The sequence below is a fragment of the Podarcis erhardii genome (genome assembly GCF_964252035.2).
Source record: "Podarcis erhardii genome assembly, chromosome: 11".
NCBI classification, from domain to species: domain Eukaryota; kingdom Metazoa; phylum Chordata; class Lepidosauria; order Squamata; family Lacertidae; genus Podarcis; species Podarcis erhardii.
The window spans coordinates 19573328-19594664 of record NC_138501.1 but is presented as its reverse complement, the minus strand read 5'-3'; the positions used below and the strand labels follow the sequence as shown (position 1 = coordinate 19594664).

Genomic DNA, 21337 nt, shown 5'->3' with positions numbered 1-21337 from the left:
ATGTGACTGTTTCTAAATGTTTTTCCCCCTTTTCTTTTAATTGTATTCTTTTGCAGTTTTGTTGTTTGTTGCCCTGGACTCCTTCGGGGTTAACGGTGACATAAAAATTTAATAAATAAAATAAAATAAAAATAATGTTCTATTGACACACTTCAAAACTCTAATGCCGATCTGTTCTACAAAAGGATGTCTTAAATATTTGTTTGGCTGGAATGTGATCATACAACAAATCCATACAGATCCAAACAAATCCCTGTTCTGACTTTTTTAAGAGTAAAGCTATATCTACTGCAACCAATTCAATGTTTACACAGGTGAATTGGGTGTTTTCCTCTCCACACAATCACTCCCAAACATGAGGTGACATATTACAAGTTCTGTGAACCACACAGTATACATGGGTACAACCTTTGGCCATTTCTATTACCAAATCTGCAAAAAACAACAACAACAAGAACATAAGATTGAAAGCTGAAAACAACCCACACCAAGACATGCAGATAAAACCAAGTCAGATGTGGAAGTTCCACACCCCAAAAAAAAATTCAGGGAATGGTAGCTTGGGAGAGGGGCTCTCTCTGTGGTAGCCTTTAAGTTGTGCAGCTCCCTTTCCACAGGGGTGTATCTAACACCTTTACAGAAAGGTGCTTTATATACAGTCAGACTACTGATCCATCTCAGTATTGCCTGCACTGACTTTCAGTGGCTCTCCAAGATTTCAGGGAGGTTTCTCTTCCAGTCCTACCTGGTGCTCCTGGGAACTTCTGGATCATGCCCCCCCCCCTTATATCTTCTGCTGCACACTTTACCTTGGCTTTGACAGCTAAGGTGTTTTTCTGAGACCTAGCTCTTCTGCTTTGTTTAACCTACACTATGCTAGCTTTGTATGGAATTGTTTTACTTGCACGATTATATTGTTGTAACTCACCCTGTGACCCTATGGCAGCTAAAAAAAATATATCTTACAAATAAAATGAAGGAATTTCCTCTATGCATGCCAAAAACAACTTTAGACGTGGGGGGAGGTGGGTTTCCAATGGTAGCGTAACACTATTATTTCCAAGTTTTTCATCAAGAAGCCTTGAAAACTTCACGGAATCATAGCACTGCTGAGATAGAAGGGAAGGGTCATCTAGTTCAACTTTCAGCAGCAGTTATCTCAACGAAAGCATCCAGGAGAGATGGCCATCCAACCTCTCCTGAAAACCCTCCAGAAAAGGAGAGTCCACCACATGGGTAGGCAAACTAAAGCCCAGGGGCCGGATCTGGCCCAATCGCCTTCTAAATCCAGCCCATGGACGGTCCGGGAATCAGCATGTTTTTACATGAGTAGAATGCGTCCTTTTATTTAAAATGCATCTCTGGGTTATTTGTGGGGCATAGGAACTCATTCATTTTCCCAAAAAAATATAGTCTGGCCCCCCACAAGGTCTGAGGGGCAGTGGACTGGCCCCCTGCTGGAAAAGTTTGCTGACCCCTGGTCCACCACCTCTTGTGGGAGTCTGTTCAACTGCCGAATAACTTTGGTGTCCTTTTGATACTATGGGAATAACTTTTTATTTGCCTGTGCTTTTTAGTATCACCTTTTAGGTCTTATACTAGTACAGTGATACCTCGGGTTAAGTACTTAATTCGTTCCGGAGGTCTGTTCTTAACCTGAAACTGTTCTTAACCTGAAGCACCACTTTAGTTAATGGGGCCTTCTGCTGTTGCCGCGCCGCTGGAGCACGATTTCTGTTCTCATCCTGAAGCAAAGTTCTTAACCTGAAGCACTATTTCTGGGTTAGCGGAGTCTGTAACCTGAAGCGTATGTAACCAGAGGTACCACTGTACTGTGTGGGGGTTTCAAAGTCTTGCCTTTCAGTTAAATTCTAACACAAGTTTACGGAGCCCTTAAAATCCATCCCAACATTAGAACCCATCTGAAAAGTATATCAATGCGGAAAAGCTTAGCTCAGAACAATTAACCTAAGCTGCCTAGAGCTATAAGCATGGGGAACAATTTCCTGGCCTCCAACACATTACTGCTACATGCCACAAAATGTAATATTGCACTGGCTTTATAATCTTCCACACTGCCAAGACTGTCAGTCACTGTATATCATTCATATATTTTTTAAAACTCCAGTATTAATGTAGTGGAATGTACTCATAGATTTACTGCATATCTGGTTCACTCAGTGTCCATTAACCTTGCTGATTTAGTGACACAGAAAGTGTTTTCGACTCATAAATACCCATTTGAGCATGTGGGGCTGGGGGGAGGAAATCAAAGCTAATTTGCCTCTTTCAGGAAATTAGCTCTTATTTTAAAAAGAACTTGCATAGCAGTATCCAATTAAAGATCCCAGAACTACAAGATGGTTAAGCCAACATAACATTCTTGCTAAGCGATAAGAAATGAAAACCGAAAGACAAACATGAAAGCTGAAACCTCAGTGGATTCCCCCACTACTAAGGCAAGACTCTCCCAAAGAGAAGTCAAAGAATGTGAAATATGGCAATATTCCTGCTGCAACGTATTTCAACCACCAGCTGCTACTCTGGGAAAAGTCCCAATGCTAATAGGAGTACGATGAGACAGATTCATTTCTAACACTATTAATTGATCAAAGAGATACTGGCAAGTTAAAATAGCTTCAATTCTCTGTGATGCAGACATTTAGAAGGCGCCTGGGAAGTCTGCAGCAGAGTAGAAGATCAAAATTTTGCAGCATAAACACAGTGGGAATCCTATCCACGAAAACAACATTGTCAAACTGGCTTAAGGATTTATTATTTAGGTCCTGTTTATAAAAGAACAATCCGACTGCATTCAGGGAGACCTTGACTTCTATGTAAAAACCTCCTTAGCATGTGAAACAGCCCTGTGACAGCCTCTAGAACAGGGGTCCTCAAACTTTTTAAACAGGTGGCCAGTTCACTGTCCCTCAGACACTGTTGGGACCGGACTATAATTTGAAAAAAAGCTCATAATCTCTGTGCTTTCTGTTCTTCCACTTTATCAGCTCTTCTTGTCCTTGGACTGAGCGGAGGAATGTCTAGAGACAGTGAATCTGTTGGCTCCCCCCCCCCCACATGCTTCTTCTCCTAGCTGTTCCCCATCTAGTATTTCCTAGCTTCTGCCTTCTGAACTATGTCCCTCTGCAAACCACTGTTCCAAATCTATATTATCCTCCTGCTCCTGGGAAGATTCAGGATCCTGATCAGGAGAAGGGGGAGGGGAAGGGGAAGGGGAAGGCTCCCTCCATTCCTCCTCAGCGCAGCCCTCCTCAGCACAGTCCCTGACACCTACCAGCACCTACTGAATATAGAGCAGCAGCACTCTACTGTAGATTGACTAAAAGGCCCAAGGCAAGGATGTAGGGTTCCTTATGTTGCTCACAACCCCCTATGATCAAACTACACCAGCTATGTACTTTAACAAAACAATTTTATTCCTTCACAAAATATACATAACATAATATTGTAGTCAATTTAAATCAGGGCTTCCCAAACTTGGGTCTCTAATTGTTTTGGACTACAACTCCCATCATCCCTAGCTAACAGAACCAATGGTCATGGATGATGGGAATTGTAACATAAAACAAAGGCGAAGCAATATAGTAATTAATATTTTAACATATTTCTCTGATTATCAAATTTTTAAAAATAACTTTCTTCTAGGTGTTCCATAGTGACAGTTCGGTTTGGGGTGAGTGAGTAATTCATTAAGAAAAAAAAGCACAGGGTTACCAAAATGCTCTTAATCTGCTATCATCAGATTTATGTCTTTTTTAAAAATGTAAATCTTTCTTATAGCAATTGCTGTATTGAATTTTATTTGGCAAAACCATACCAATTTCACTTCACAGTTAATGCTCTCATGAGCCAAGTTTTAATTTTGGAGGGTAGCACTTTCTTATTATTACGGTTAACCTTTTTTTAATATATAATTTAATGTTCTAAATTTCTTGCCACCTTTACTGAGATTGTGCAGATATGCTTTGCATATGTTAAAATTTAGCTCCCAATAAAAGTATCAGCAGGAATTAGGTGGCAAATGTTCTCATTAAGATGAACCGTGCTAATTAACACCCAGAGAACAGCCACTAAACAAAGGAGATAGTCCCTATTTCCGCTGCTACTTCTGTCAGATGCACATGAATACTCTCAGCAACAGTAGAGAGAGCTTACAGGTATTCAAGTAGTTCTTTCCAAACCAATTTCACAGGCTTGTCTGGACAACCCATCCTGCTTGAAATGTTCAATGAAGTGTATTATGACTTTAATTTGTTCTTTACCCCTTGTTTACTTTTTTAAAAATGGAAGGAGGGAGGGGAAGGTTTCATTACAATTCTCTGCATCTTAGAATGCTTTCCTCCTTCTTATTAGTCCCAATTTACACTTGCTAAGGAAGGCTCCTCAGAAAAATGTTTGGCATGAGGCCCACATGAAGGGGAAAGCAATCTTTGAACTCAGAAAATGGAAGCAATCCAAAATAAAACAAGGGTTGCATTGTATTTCAGAAGCTTCTGCCTTGATCAACTGGAAGGCTCAAAAGAGTGCAAATGCTGATACTGGCCATGTTCAGACAATCAAATACTTCAAGGGCTGTCTTGTGGAAGAGGGAGCATGCTTGTTTTATCCTGCTCTGGAGGGTAGGACGCAAACCAATGGCTTCAAGTTACAAGAAAAGAGATTCCAACTAAACATCAGAAAGAGCTTTCTGGCAGCAAGAGCTGTTCGACAGTGGAATGGTCTCCCTCGGCAGGTGGTGGACTCTCCTTCCTTGGAGGTTTTTCAGCGGAGGTTGGATGGACAGGTGGGCGAGCGCTGAACCCGCCTTATCTGTATCGTTTCTGGGTCAGATCCTGACCAAGGAAACTGAGGTCATTTGTAAGGAAAGTCCTGTTCAAACTCAATGCGAGCTGTAAAATGGAGAGGGAAAAGACATGCGGATAAAATACACATGACTACCCTAATCTCTTCCAAAATAGGTTTAAACAAATTACTGTATTTTTCGCTCTATAAGACGCACCAGACGATAAGAGGCGCCTAGTTTTTGGAGGAGGAAAACATGAAAACAAATATTCTGAATCTCAGAAGCCAGAACAGCAAGAGGGATCGCTGTGCAGCGAAAGCAGCAATCCCTCTTGCTTGTTCTGGCTTCTGGGATAGCTGCGCAGCCTGCATTCGCTCCATATGATGCACACACATTTCCCCTTACTTTTTAGGAGGGAAAAAGTGAGTCTTATAGAGCAAAAAATACGATATCTAGTGACAAACTGAAATATGTGAAATAAGAATCTGTACAAATATATTAGAAACCATAAGGAGGCAATGTAAAACCATTTCTCAGGTTATCAGCACACAAGAGTAATCCTTCTTCCTCCAGCAAGCTATGTAACAATTATCATAAAAATGTGAAATTACTCCTTTCAGTGGCATCATACAGGAATAAAATCACCTATTTAAACTGCAAGAGACTCTTTTTAAAAAAATAAAATTTGGTTAAAACACCATCTCTAAACCTGTATGCTAAAATCTGACGCACAGACCGTGAAATCGCTAAAAGCTCATAAATGTTAGCTCTCTGTGCTACACACATCAGTTCAAACAGGTTTCTTCACAAGTTCACAATGTATTTTTCTGTATAGTAAACCTGGGGAGGCAAGTCTAAACCCATCACAAACTAAGCACATTTACTAGACCACCTGTGTGGTCCTTATGCAAATACAAACTACAGCATGGAAACCCTACTATTTTCAGGTTTCAAACAGTTTTTGTGCACATAGGGACCATACAGGTGGTCAAGTGAAAATGCATAGGTTAAGTGTCCAGGCCTTGGCATCAAGATTCTGCTTCTCTCACACACCCAGAGCCCAGGGTTGTTGGAAGGTGGTCATCACAGAGACAGTTAAAACTGTGTAGCAGGCTGTTTGTTGGTGTGCCATCACAATGACCTTTTGATGTCATCAACCAACTGCATAGTATCAGATAGTAGAATCCAACAATCTCTTGACCAGTGTTAGAAACTGAGATGAAAGCTAGGAGCTAAATGGTACCTTAAACCTAGGTTGTGGGAGCAACAACAGAATGTCTAGGCGTGCTTTTTTTATAACAAGAATATGTAAAGGTAAAGGGACCCCTGGCCATTAGGTCCAGTCGTGGCCGACTCTAGGGTTGCGGCGCTCATCTCACTTTATTGGCCGAGGGAGCCGGCGTACAGCTTCCGGGTCACGTGGCCAACATGACTAAGCCGCTTCTGGTGAACCAGAGCAGCGCACGGAAACGCTGTTTACCTTCCCACCGGAGCGGTACCTATTTATCTACTTGCACTTTGACGTGCTTTTGAACTGCTAGGTTGGCAGAAGCAGGGACTGAGCAACAGGAGCTCACCCCGTCACGGGGATTCGAACCACCAACCTTCTGATCGGCAAGTCCTAGGCTCTGTGGTTTAACCCACATCGCCACCCGCGTCCCAATATAACAAGAATACAAAGCTGAAAATGAATGAACTCCAGTTTTCACATGGTCTAGTCCTTCCCCTGCCCACCTCCCTAATATTCTTAAGAGGGTCTCTTCTCCAGTCTTCAGAGAGTAGCTGGAAGTGGGCAGGCAGAAAAAGGTCCTCCTTTCCTTCCACTCTGCAGTTTAAATCTGAAATTTTAGGCTCAGTACTGCGCCCAGAGCTCAGAAACTGCTCACGCTAATGAAATTCTCTGTCGCAAAATGCGCCTAGAACAATGGGAGTTTCAAACACTGCTCTTGACACAGCAGTCCTGTAGGACAAAAGGTGGAGGGAATACTTCTTAAGAATAGATAGAGCTTGCCATCAGCAGCTTTTATAAGCACTTGCATTAAAAAAATACAGCCATGTGCTTTCTTTTTAATCTGTTGCCTAATCAAACAGGTGCAACTTTTAAATTAACTGAAGCTTCAAAGTGCAATCCTATACATTTCTCCTCAAAAGACAGACCTGTTGAATTCAAAAGAACTTACTTCCACCCAGCAAAGTGTTTATAGGATTGCAACTTTTAGTTAAGTTATTAAACACTGTAAGGTAAGGTAAGGTAAGGTAAGGTAAGGTAAGGTAAGGTAAAGGACCCCTGGACGGCCAAAGGTAACTCCAGTCAAAGGTAACTATGGGGTTGCAGCGCTTACCTTGCTTTCAGGCCGAGGGAGTCAGCGTTTGTCCACAGACAGCGTTTGTCCACAGACAGCTTTCCAGGTCATGTGGCCAGCATGACTAACCCACTTCTGGCACAACAGAACACTGTGATATAAGCCAGAGCGCACAGAAACACAATTTACCTTCCTGCCGCAGCGGTACCTATTTATCTACTTGCACTGGCATGCTTTCGAACTGCTATATTGGCAGGAGCTGGGACTGAGCAATGGGAGCTCACCCCATTACGGGGATTCAAACTGCCGACCTTCTGATCGGGAAGCCCAAGAGGCTCAGTGGTTTAGCCCCCAGTGCCACCCGTGTCCCTTGTTAACACTGTAGTAACTGAACACACCTAATACCTAATCACTCTCTTTCTCCCCACCATTCACTCCTTATATCATTGATCTTTAACAGAATGTGACACTTTACATTAGAAAGATTACTCAGGAAGTCTTTTTATTCCATGCAGCATCCTCTCACTGTTAGCTTTCCTACATCCTTGTTAGAAGCCTTTTGTGGAAAAATGAAGCTCACCACTGTGACTAGAATCTAGGTTTGTTACAACCACGGACCTCCAAAGGGGTTCCTCCTACAGAAAGCTGGTTTGCCCAGTTTGCTTCCCCACAAGTTGCTCCTTATGGACGACAGTCGAATGATCACAATTTACCACTTAATTACCTATCCTGCAGTCTAGGTCTGCCTAGCAACACTGTGCAATGTATACTCTGTGGTAACTCTGTTTCCTTAATCTGAATTAACAAAAGCATGGGTTCTAGGTGCAGAAAAGCATTCACAGAAACATCAAGTCACCAAGTCTTACTCATAGTCCTAGCCTCTCTATTTTTGTGTGCTCTCCCCTGCTCAAAATTCTGTTCGGTGAACCATTAATTTAACCTAACTATATTTCTAAAGTCCTACCAATATCACCAGGAACTGTGAAGCAGACAATTAAGAACGCCTGAGCAATTTTATTGCAGCACATCAATTTTTCCTACCAGATGTGCAAAGCTTCCAACCTGAATTCCATTTACTAATATTCATTATCTAATTCTGTTTGGCTCTTAAGTGACTCTGTATACACGATTATGACCAAGCTAAGCCTCCTAGAGCACAACATACATTAGGAAGCTTAGTTCCATAATCCAGAGTTAACGCTCAATATGTTGCTTCTGGTGAATGAGCCACCATAGCCGCTAGAGGGCTGTTAAAATTTGTGTCCCGGGCTTTTAAAGACTCATCTACCCATGTACTATCTGGAACTAAAGGGACACATTGATTGCCAGATGCCCCAGCTCCCCTATCCCAATACATTAGGCCAACCAATACCACAAAATAGTGGGCAAGCTTTTGAGTATTACACTCCCGCTGCACTAGCTGCCGACTGGTTACTAGGTCAAACTCAAGGTGTTTCTATTAGCATACAAAACCATCAGCAGCTGACTTGAAAGACTGCCTAAAGCCACACGCGGCCACTCTCCTGCTTCCATCTGCGGAACTGACACTTTGACAAGCACTATATCATGTTCATGTAAGAAATCACTTGTAAGAAATCCATCTTTTAGTGTGCCAGCACAATTTCTCTGGAACTCCCTTCCTATTTAGTATTAGACAGGTCCCTTTGCCATTTCCAATGCCTGCTTTAAAAAAAATTTTTTTTTAAACCATCCTACTCAGATATGGAACTTTATTGTGCACATTTGTTTTTTAAGTCTGTTGATTTTATCAGTACTTTCTTATAAATATTCTATACTGTTTTTCGTAAACTGCTTAGACAACGGTTGATGCTATTATAAAGTGGCACACCAGTTTTGTTAAATAAATAAATAGTAGTCTATGTCTTGTGGAAGCTGTCATTCCAAACAATGTACGGAGGGCAACAAGTAAGGATGGCTGCTCTAAGGTCATCTAGAAACATCATACACAATGACCCAGCTAAAAAAAAACAATAGAGGAAAAGGTAAAGGACCCCTGGATGGTTAAGTCCAGTCAAAGGCGACTATGGGGTTGCGGCGCTCATCTCGCTTTCAGGCTGAGGGAGCTGGCATTTGTCCACAGACAGCTTTGCAGATCATGTGGTCAGCATGACTAAACCGCATCTGGTGCAATGGAACACCGTGACGGAAACCAGAGTGCATGAAAACGCCGTTTACTACTGCTGCAGTAGTACCTATTTATCTACTTGCACTGGCATGACCCAGCTAAAAAAAAAACCAATCATCCCCACTAGGGCTAGGCGATGTATCAATACATAGTCCAAAATCAGTTTGAAATCAACAAAGCGATAATGTTTTCATAATATTTGACACGGAGATATATCACAATGTGTGTCTGTGTGCTATGTAAAAAACACTACAATATGGGGAAAACTGTGAAGCCGGTCATCACTTCTCTCATGTTTCCTGCTGCCCCTGTTGGTCTGGACTATAAAATAACACTTGTAACAATATGTGAAAGGAAAGGGAAAAAAATGTATCCATTTTAGACCCCTAAGTAGTCACAGTTGCCAATCCATTATCCCGCTGCCCTCTACATAGTTACCGTATTTTTGTGTGTATAACACGCACCTGTGTATAAGACGACCCTTATTTTGGGGGGACTCCAAATTAAGGAAATGGTCAACAGCATAACCTTATAATATAGTGAAATTAAAGTTAACATGTTACCGTTGCATGTTCCAACATTATGCTGCTGTGCAGTTGCAAATAAATGCTCTCTGCCTGAAGTAAAAATAAAGCATATCTCTTAGCAATTTCAAAAAACAAAGCATATGTAGAGTACACAAAGCAAATTATAAAACACAATTGTGAACTGGGATCATTACTGTACTCTCCTATACCACTGGCAATTAACATGGTCTGACTTTCTAATTAGAGACCTTATCTTACACATGCATACATGACTGAACACAAATTTAAGGCTTACAAAGTTTACAGAAAAATCTGGGAAAGCAATTTTGCAAATCTGTAAAAATAATTATGACGCAAAACAGAACTGTCCTGTGCAATAATGTCATGTTTTCAACGTTTCTGACACTAGCTTATATCTTGGATTGGAGCACATGCTTCAGCATTCAGGTTGCCTATTAAAATTACATGTGTGAGCTTGCAAGAAGCAAACCACTAACCCGCGAAACAAGGTGGAGAAGGGCCACAAAGGAAAGCCAAAGGAAAGCAGAGAACAGAGAAGGGAGAAAGGAAAACCCAAACACCTGATTCCAGGACATAGAAGAATTCATTCACTGGAACTGCCCTGGAACCTTTATCTGTTCATTGTAAATACAATAGAAAGCTTGCCTTAGCGGGGAAGAGCCTATCTCCTAATTGCCAGAATGGGAGACTCACCATCCCCTCCAGTGTCTAGAGCAGGGTTTCCCAAACTTGGGTCTCTGTCTGATTTTGGACCACAACTCCCATCATCCCTAGCTAGCAGGACCAGTGGTCAGGGATGATGGGAACTGTAGTCCCAAAACAGCTGGAGTCCCAAGTTTGGGAAACACTGGTCTAAATCACAGGGTGGCAAGACCATTGAGAGAAAAGTCAACTCTTCAGAGCAATGCCTAGCACGTCCGTTTTAAGCAAGCAATACACACAACCCATGTGACCAAAACCATCTTTAAACTAAACCACAGTTCAGAAGCGGAGAGGCGTTTTCCCTAAGAGTTCCAGTAATTCTATTCAATGCTGAATCGTTTCCCAAGAAACTTCTCAGTTTCTGCAGTAGTCTTGTCATTTTACAATCAGGATACTAGCTTATTATTATTATTATTATTATTATTATTATTATTATTTGCAATCACAGCTAGAATGTCTCTTAAATACATGAAAGCGAGTTGTGTGCAGTTCCACTCTCCTAAAGGCCTTTCTTGCATGTGCATAAATGCACTGGCCACAGAACATTCCTTGAACATTCAGTGGAAGAGGCTTTTAAACCATCTCTCCACAGGTTGATTTTTCCCAGCAAAGCTTTTCAACTTCCAACTCTGAGGGGACAGGCAGGATAAATAAATAAAGAACAACTGTTTATCATTTTTGCTGCCATCACTTTTTATGTATTTAAAAAAACACACCAATTGCCAAAAACATTACTGCTGTGCACTACAGTATTTGAATTTTAAACAGACATTATTGCATTTTGGTAATTTAGTTACAAAAATGTCTGTATTCTGGTAGGAAAGTATAATGTATGCCATTTGACTAGATGTGTTCCAAATTATATTCCACTGCCAAATTGAATTGCCATCCAATATCAGCCAGCAATTATCCTTTTATCTGCCATTTTAAAATGTCATCCTAACTATTCATAGACTGACAATTAATTGTTCTCTCAGGAGGTGCTCTTTTCCTCTCCATGTGTGGCTCTGCTACCCAGCAAGGATTTAAAGAGTTTTCAGTTTAATGCTCAGCAAAGGGTTCCCACAGCTGAGACTCCATATAACTTCATTATGTATGCAAATATATATTATTCGATTTATATCCTGCCCTTCCTCCTGAAGGAGCCCAAGTAATGGTAAAATGTTTGGAAAGAGCTACAACCAAGAACAGTTTTAAAACACTCTTTAAAACTATGAAAAAACATTCGCAACCAGTGATCTTGGGGCTACCAGGAACAGTGTCCTCCAGCCATCAAATGCCTGAGTAAACAATGATGTTTTAATTCCCTCTCCCAAAATAAAGTCAATAATGACACCTCACTAGGGAAGGCATTCCACAAACAGGGAACCACCACTGAAAAGGCACTGCTACCACAAGTCACTGCCAACTGGGCAGTTACCAATAGCACCACCACCAATAAGGTTTCATCTCTTGATCATAGGGTCATAGATGGTTGATATTGCAGGAGGCACTCTTTGAGGTACTCAGGTTTCAAGCCACTTAGGACAGGCATAGGCAAACTCGGCCCTCCAGATGTTTTGGGACTACAATTCCCATCATCCCTGACCACTGATCCTGCTAGCTAGGGATGATGGGAGTAGTAGTCCCAAAACATCTGGAGGGCCAAGTTGGCCTATACCTGATTTAGGACTTGATATGCTAGTACTAACACATTCAGTTTGGCCTGGTAGCTCTCTGCCAGCCAGTGTGTCATTTTCAGGACTGGTGACACATGGTTCCACTGCGCTGCCCCAGTTATGAGCCTAACAACCGCATTCTGCACTAACTTGTCCCCATACGCTAAATAGAAGACATGTGCAATGGAAAAGTGCTTGCCTTTACCAAAAGAATAAAATGCAGTTCTTCCCTCAGCTGGCTCTGGTGGCCAAGAAGCAGCTTCACAAAGGGCAGGGAAATGACAAAAGAAGGCTAAATTAATTTCAGAGCTGCATGAATGATAGAACTGATTTTTTTTAAAAAATTAAATATTCATAACCCACAGAGTAAATTGCACATTTAGAAGAAAAGGCATTCCAGTCACTCTCGAACTGCTCACTGTGACTGTTGGTGGTCTATCTAGGATTTACTGGTTCAGTGGTGCTCCAGAAGTTGGGCATTTATAGGTTTTATGTTTCTCTTCTCCCAATTAAACATACAGATGTCTGAACTATTTACTGCAGAGCAAAGCCAAGCCTAAAGGCTTGCATCTGGAAACAAGGAGTTAAACTAGCATGCAGCTTCTGCTGGGGCCATGACCAGGGTTTCGCCGCGTGTGTGTGCGTAGAAGCGTTCTGCGTGCTTCGCGCTTGAGCAGAAGCATTCTGTGTGCTTTGCACATGCGCAGAAGCGCTCTATTTCACTCTGCGCTTGCACAGAACCACCGCTCTAGTTGTGGACTTTTCGGGGTGCAAATGGCACCCCGGAATGGATCATGTCCACTGTACTTTCCTCCCTAAAAAAGCTCAACAACTTTGACTTGAATCTTGAACTCCCCCAAAAAGGGGTAGATCACTGCCAGTTTTTTATTCTATAAGTAGATCACAGTCTCTTAGTACAAGAAGAGATTATGTGTGTTAACATCAAGAACAACTGGGCATTAGAGCACTGCGTGAAGGATGTACATTGACTGTCCATTCTCTCTATATTTATGGAGCCAAGATAAAACCTTGGTTCATCCCAGCACCTAATCCAATCATAAGTGAATGGCATGCAAAATGTTGGCCTTGCCTTTACTGCCTTTAGGGTTCTTGCCTTGGACAAATCTGAACATCTGAGCTAACCTCCAGATTATAATCAAGGAACCATTTCAATACCCAAGAAGATATGGACTGCATGCTAGAGGATTATGCCTTTCAAACTTGCAAAAGCAAATATTCTACTCATATGTTTGACAACAGTGGCGTTTCATATAAGCAAAATGCCCATTTAAAACCGTCAGCATATGTGGAAACACTATTAAAATACTAAGGGTGAGATACAAAGATGTACTGGTGGCAAGAGATGGACACTACACCTCCTGGCCCAATAACTACTGTATTAGCCCGAATATAAGCCGCACCCGAATATAAGCTGCACCTTTAAAATTGGAGTGGAGGAAAGAAAAAATACCCGAATATAAGCCACTCCATTCATCACTGCTCCTGGCTACATATGGGGGGGGGGGGCGGAGCCGTGCTGCGTTTCTGCCTTTTCCCTTCCTCGCCCTCTCCCTTCCCAACCTTGGGGGAGAGGACGGGGGACTACGCACAGGGTGGGCTCCGCTTTGCTGCGCTCCTGGCGCTGTTTGCCCCGCGCTCCTGGCTGCATACCATAAAGTTGTGAATACTGTATAAGCCACACTTTAACTTTTCACAGTCGGAATTTGGGAGGAAAGTGAGGCTTATATTCAGGCTAATACGATAATCCACAAAACCCAACAACTATGTGTTGACAGCTTAGCCACATACACACAAATAAAAATTCCCTTACATAATACCATCTATCAATTTCCAAACATTTTAAAAACATGTATCTTAAAACTAGCCCTACATAGCACCTCAGGTGGCACAATCGTTCAGTGCATCTGGCTGTTAACCAGAAGGTTGGTGGTTCAAGCCCACCCAGAGATGTCTGTGGGCCAGATTCCTGCATTTGTGGGGGTTGGACTAGATGACCCTTGGGTCTCTCGTCCAACTCTTTGATTCTATGTTCTATGAAAATCAGACAAGCTGTAAACAGAACTGTGGATTTTATACATTGGGGCATGTAAAAACATGACATTTCCCTCCCCTGCCCACCATAAACATGTCACAGAAATACACATAGTGGAATTGTCTTGAGAGTCCCATGGACTGCAAGAAGATCAAACCTATCCATTCTTAAGGAAATCAGCCCTGAGTGCTCACTGGAAGGACAGATCCTGAAGCTGAGGCTCCAATACTTTGGCCACCTCATGAGAAGAGAAGACTCCCTGGAAAAGACCCTGATGTTGGGAAAGATTGAGGGCACAAGGAGAAGGGGACAACATAGGATGAGATGGTTAGACAGTGTTCTCAAAGCTACCAGCATGAGTTTGACTAAACTGCAGGAGGCAGTGGAAGACAGAAGTGCCTGGCATGCTCTGGTCCATGGGGTCACGAAGAGTCGGACACAACTAAACAACAACTGGGGGAGCGTTTATAGGAATTTTGTTTTGCTTCTGTTCTGTGCCTCTTCCCACTAGGGGGAAAACAATGCATGTGAACAAATGAAATAACATGTATACTATCCACCTTGCATGGGTGTAGAAGGACTTTTGTTGGGGGGGGCAAGACTTTCGTTGGAGGGCAGAACCGATGTGATTGGTCAGTTAAGTATTTATATTGTTTTACTTGATCTCAGGGGGAACATCTGCCCTCCCTGCCCCCACCCGGCTATGCTCATGCTACCTTGGCTAGCAGTGCTACCTGCAGCTGTGCACACTCTGTATGAAAGTCATTATTCACAAGTGTCATATACAGGTACCCTCTAAAAAAAACCCTTCTGCTTCTATTTCTTCCAAAGTGCCATCCATTTAGATAAGATCATCAACACAACCAAATCAGGGGTCAACATAACCATTATCAAGTCTTTCACTCCTTTCAGCTCCACCCAAGCATTGTGAGATGTTCTGGACCAGCTACCAAAAACCCACTGACTTCCAGATGTCATTGCACTACCAATCTCATCACCCTTGATCACTGGCTATGCTTGCTGATGCCAATGGGAGCTGGAGTCCAAGGAAATCCAGAGGTTCACAGGTACTTCACCCCCATCCCTGATCATGCCCTTTAGGGGGTCAGTTATTGGACAACTGGGAACAGGAAATGTAGACTCCGTCTTCGCCCCCGGCTGGCAGCAGGGTGTGAACCGCTACTGCTGCCACAATGCCAAGCTAAAGCACATTCCTGAGCTGAGCACAAGGGCCTTCACATTTGTGTGTAACATTGAAATTGAAAAGCTGCCTTCTCCTTTCAACCTGCTCCCTCAACATTGCTGCAAATGAACCTAATACTACCAGCTCAGCTTAATTTGAACTACAGCTCAGCATGCACAGTTGTAATGAAGTAGAAAGTGCCTTGGGGCGCGAACAGAACGCCTGGAGTGCCCAAGACTATGCAGCTATAATCAGCACTTATGCATTCAGGAGTTTCCAGGGCAAAGAACATAACTGCCTGACACCACAATAACAAAAAAAGAGGAGAGGAATAACTTGCTGGGTGGAAGTTTCTTTCGAAACATTTAACCACCGATTTCTATACGAAGGCTTCCAGAGTCACAGCGACCACCTTGCCAGAAAGGCCAGCACGCCACAGGCAAACTAGTAGGCTTCTTCCTGACCACAGCAGGATTAGCGATAGCTCAGCAACGGAAGAACCAGACTGAAATACCTGTCAACATATGGGAAAATAATATCTGGGATACAGCATCTCACCAGATAAAGGGGGGAAATGAAGGGCATAATGAATAGAGACACCTTCCAAGAAACGTGGACCCCTCTCTTGAACTATGTTAATGACCAAAAACAAGACCTTCTTATACCAACTGCTCAATATTCTCAGTGGAAGGGTTACGCCAAGTAATATGTTTGAATACTGAATGTGTAAAGTGTATGCCATGCCCCACCTAAGCATCTCTAAAATCCTGATCCGCCCCCCCCCCCCAATTGCCATATAATTCTTATTATTCAAAAAGTGAACTACAGTGGTACCTCGGGTTAAGTACTTAATTCGTTCCGGAGGTCTGTTCTTAAGCTGAAACTGTTCTTAACCTGAAGCACCACTTTAGCTAATGGGGCCTTCCGCTGCCGCTGTGCTGTCGCCACACGATTTCTGTTCTCAACCTGAAGTAAAGTTCTTAACCCGAGATACTATTTCTGGGTTAGCAGAGTCTGTAACCTGAAGCATATGTAACCTGAAGTGTATGTAACGGAGGTACCACTGTGCTATTCATGTGGAGAAAGCCTAAAAGGCCATTAACTTGGTCTAAATAAATTTCCAAATTGTCCACGGGTCTAGAGACAATGGATAAAACAAACACAATTAGCTGTACTGCTGGCTAAGTGTGTGATGGCTATTGTATTTGTATCTGTTTAAAAACCAATAAAATATTTGTGTGGTTGGCCAGCACGCTACCCTGGGTGTGATGCTGATCCACCCTGCTGAACCCCCTGCCCAAGAAGCGTCCCTCTGTCTGTCTGTCTGTCTGTCTGTCCGGGGGCACCTCCCCTGCACCTCCGTCGTGCATGAAGCGCAACTCGCATCTGAGAAACTTGCTCAGAAGTTGAGCTGCCACTTTTTCGGCGGGTGTGCGCGAGCGCGCGCGCGCAGAGAGAGCAACCGGCTGCCCCAGCGGCTGCGCTTACCTGCTGATAAAGCCGTCGCCGTCGCCGTCGCAGGTCTGGAAGAGGCGCCTCATCCTCTCCTCCTCGCCCGTGCTGGAAGTGTCGCTGCTGCTACTCGCGGTGCTGCTCAGGCTCACCTCCACCACCACGGCCGGGGCGGCCGCTGCCGCCATCATGCGCTCTTCTCCAGGGGAGCAGGAGGAGGAGGCGGAGGCGGTGGCAACGTCCGCACAAGTCCGGTCCCTCGGAATTCTCCGTCTGTGGTTCCCTCAGCCACAAGCCCGCGCGTGCGCGCGCGCAAATCCGTCCCGGCCCTGCAGCCGTACAAAGCGGCGCGAGGGCCACACAATGCAAACAAGGGGGTGGGGAATCCCAGGCAAGCGCTTCTCCTCGCCTCGCGCACGAATTCAGCGCGCGCCGCCTCGCGCGCCAATCAGCGGCATCCTGGGGATCCGGCGCGCCTTTGCAAGGAGGAGCAGCAGCCGCCCGCCCGCCCGCCCGCCCGCCCGCCTCAGGCACCTTCTTCTGGCGAAGGGGTCGCGCGCCCCTCGAGGGAGACGCGGGAGAAAAAGGGCCGGAGCTGCTTCTCCGGCGTTTTGCAGAGCACCACTTGGGCTGCTGACCAGCTAGTGGCATAGAAGGGAAAAAACCGCAACTCGCGACTCAGCCCCGACGAGTTTCCCAGATTTGGCTTTGAGCAAGTTTTCTTGGGTTTCCCCCCCTCAAAATCCTAGCCTTCCTCTGAGGTCAACGCAGCATTCATTCATTCGAAACACAAACTCTCAAAGCGAATCACAACCAAAGTGGCATCAAAAATAGAAGTCATTCTTTTACCTTCCCCGCATTTATTTATTTGATTTATAATATAGTCATAAAATCTCAGGGCGGTTCACAATAAAATACAGGATAAAAACAAGTAAATAAGTAAAAACAAAACAGCAAAAGAATAACTCCCCCCTTCCCACATTACCCCCCCCATTCCTTCCTTGACGTGCAAGGTACCCCTTGCCAGGTAAGATTGGCTAGGGCAGTGGTTTTCAACCAGTGCTGTGGCACCCTGGGGTATGCAAATATGCATGGGGTGTGTGTGCCAAACTGGATCTTTGACCTGGGTGAAATAAAACCTAGTTTCACCCCCTAGGCTCCTCCCCCCCCCCCCAGCCACCACTCCTCTTCTGGCCATGGGAGTGGAACTGGCTAGGGCTGGAGCCAGGTTTTTCCCCTCCTACCCCTGCAGCCAGGGACCTGGCTTATTAAACCTTGCTGACCCCTGTCTTAGGAGAACATGTTATGTATCTGTACTGTAATCCATGAATGCTTTTGTCATTAAAAATGTTAGTCTGTAAGGTATCGCAGGACATGTTTTTGTAGCAAACTTTGCATTTCTCATTCAGGTCATATATTGGATGGAGAATATTTCTCTAAAATGTCAAATAGATCTGACAACATGTTATATCATTCTTGTTTGACTATCAGGTGGTTTAATTAGGTATTAGCAGCTGGCAAGCTGGACATCTGACTGGGACTGACTGTTGTCAAGGGAGCACAGCCTGGGTCACTGCTCTCTCCCTGCTGACGCTGTGTTACAGCCCAGTGGAAGAATGCAGAAGCAGCAGCGGCGAAGACGCACAGCATCAAAAGCGGAGTCCCCTCACTTGGGGCCTCCAGCAACCTGGCACTGGGCCTGGGTTTTGTTTACATTAATAAACATTTTCCTCAAGTACAAAAGTTTCCTCAGATCTCTTATTTGCTTCTTCTGCCAAATCACTTTGCCTGATTCAGTTCTGTTTAGCGAAATGTGCTAAACTGACCCAAAATAGTCACATTGATATTTCACAGGTCTAATCTCACTCAGTGTAAATCAGCCAAAGCCCCATAAATATCTTTTGTATTCTGAAGTGGTGTCCACTCACTCATCTCCAGCCAGCCAGAACCTGGTACATTTTATTTTCCTCAGGTCAGACAAATTATTTATTTCCTGCCCTTCACCTTAAGCTCCCAAGGCAGATTACAACATTAAAACATGTTTAATCAACCTACAATCATAAAAATAATGTCCTCTCCTGAGCCATCACCAACCCAAGTCTCTGAGGGCAGAGGAACTAGCAAGAGCCTCCCCTGAGCCAATTTTGTAAGAGACAAATGGCCCATAACTTTTGACATACTCCAATGCTTTAGAAATGAAAAACAAGTGACTTGCTAACATCTTTGGTTTCTCTTTGATAGCACCATATTTTCAATTATACCCCAGAATTTGCCATGAACTAGAATTCTACAATCTGCTATAAAATTAGGTAAAAGAGCAATTCAGATTATGGGATCCACCTTATTGTGTGGCAGTTACCACACAAATAAATGCATCAAACTATTTAAAAATGATCCACAGATGGTATTTAACTCCTAGTAAATTGGCTAAGATCTACAAATCAGAATCAGATGCGTGTTGGAAATGTAAAGAAGTGGAGGGAACCTTTTTTTTCATATGTGGTGGACATGTAAAAATGTACAAGTATATTGGGAAATTGTTTATAATGAGTTGAAAAAAAATGTTTAAAATTACTTTCCCAAAAAAACCAGAGTCCTTTTTATTGGGAATAATCCAGACAGAAATTCCCAGGTGTCGGAAAAAGTTATTTATGTATGCTAAATCTGCGGCCCATGTTTTTTTAGCCCCCAAATGGAAAGTGAGCGAGGTCCCAACTAAAGAGGATTGGCAAATTAAGTTGACAGAATATGCAGATTTAACACATAGAATAAGAGGGCAAGAATTACGTATATTTAAAGAAGAGTGGAAAACATTTATTGAATATATGGAGAATAACTGTACACAGCTGAAAATGCTGGCAGCATTAAGATAAATTCAACAGTGTAAATAATATTTGATATAAAAGTGGAAAACTGATTTGAATGGTTATAGTAAAATATGCAGGAATGTAGGATATGTAAAATGAACCATGGAAGGGGAAGAAGGGAAGGGCTGGTGACATCTGGAGGAGGAGAATCCAGGGGTCAGAGGTGGGGAGAGGCCAACACTCACTTGGGACGGCTTTCTGCCCCTTCATTGCTAGATGTCACAGAAAGGGAGGGGCAGCCATCTGAGTCAGCCTCTTCTTTGCCCCTTGAGAGAATGGGTGGGGCTGTAGGGGGCAGAGGTGGCAGGAGAGTCAGAGGGACTGACTCAGATCCAAACCACCTGCAGGAACACACACTTGTAAGCAGGGCTGTCAAGCATATGCAGCGCTGGGGTGCAAAGATCCACCCGGTGCCCCCCCCCCCGGTTGCCCAGTCCCAGGCATGCAGGAGGGCAGAGCTGGCCAGCTGCCTCAGTGTCTCGCTGGCTTGGTCACCCCCACACTCGCAGCGCAGAGCCACCCGCAGCAGAAGAGCCCGCCGTGGCGCTCTAACCGATGGGCAGGCTCATCCCTGGACTCAATTCTCAGGCCCCGGACTCTCAGCCTGGCTGAGTATGGGTAAGACGGCCCTGCTTGTAAGCACAGTTTTCTTGCTTGGGGTGAGTACCAGACTGGTCACATCCAGCTTTTAAAATGTCAATTTAGAGGTTGTGTATCCAGTATTGGAATAACGTATTAGCTACTGCCTAGCAGTTTGAAAGCACGTCAAAGTGCAAGTAGATAAATAGGTACTGCTCCAGCGGGAAGGTAAACGGCGTTTCCATGCACTGCTCTGGTTCGCCAGAAGCGGCTTAGTCATGCTGGCCACATGACCTGGAAGCTGTACGCCGGCTCCCTCGACCAATAAAGCGAGATGAGCGCCGCAACCCCAGAGTCAGCCACGACTGGACCTAATGGTCAGGGGTCCCTTTACCTTTACCTAGCTATGCATCTTATAACTTTGCTTACAGACTTCTAAATCTTGTGTCCTGCGCTTTGGACTAAAGCTGAGAATGTGAATGAAACTTTTGGGTTCCTACAAACAAACACACATGGATATACCTTCTCCGCCCAAATGCATGGCAATTGCAACCACCCTACATACCTTGAGCTCACAGACAGCATCTAAACACCAAGGAACCATGCCACCAGACATGGGTCCATGGGAAAGAAAGCTTTAATGCAAGCAGGGAGGTGGGCACCCAAGAACAGAAGCATGCAGCAACAGCCGCAGCCTGCTCCACTACCCACTACACACACACACTAATGTGGGACCTCCCCTCATGTGGTGACAAAGCCAGAACCACAACAGACACCAGGGACCTCTGTCTGTACTAGTGACAGTGGCAGTGATGGTAGCAGCAAAGAGGTCCCCAATCACAACCATGGCCTGCACTGCATCCAACAGTCACATCCCCACTGGGCAGCAATCCAGTCACCTGAAACACCTTTCATTAAGCTACAGGCTATTTCCCAAGAAGTTTTAGAGATAATAATTAGACTGTGTGTAACAGCAAACAGGTTATCCTGGCACTGAAACAGTTTCGCTACTACTGCCATGGCATCATTATATTTTTTTAAT

The 21337-nt window shown here is 43.9% G+C and overlaps 1 protein-coding gene across 1 annotated transcript in view; it reads right to left on the bottom strand.

Moving 5' to 3' along the window:
• Positions 1-17178, bottom strand: part of MCC (MCC regulator of WNT signaling pathway) — a 198068-nt gene extending 180890 nt beyond the window's left edge. Inside the window, exon 1 of the mRNA XM_081880360.1 lies at positions 16886-17178. Within this exon, the coding sequence (XP_081736486.1) occupies positions 16886-17040 (155 nt within the window). The 5' untranslated portion in view covers positions 17041-17178. The remainder of the gene's footprint in view (positions 1-16885) is intronic.
• Between the last annotated feature and the right edge of the window lie 4159 nt (positions 17179-21337).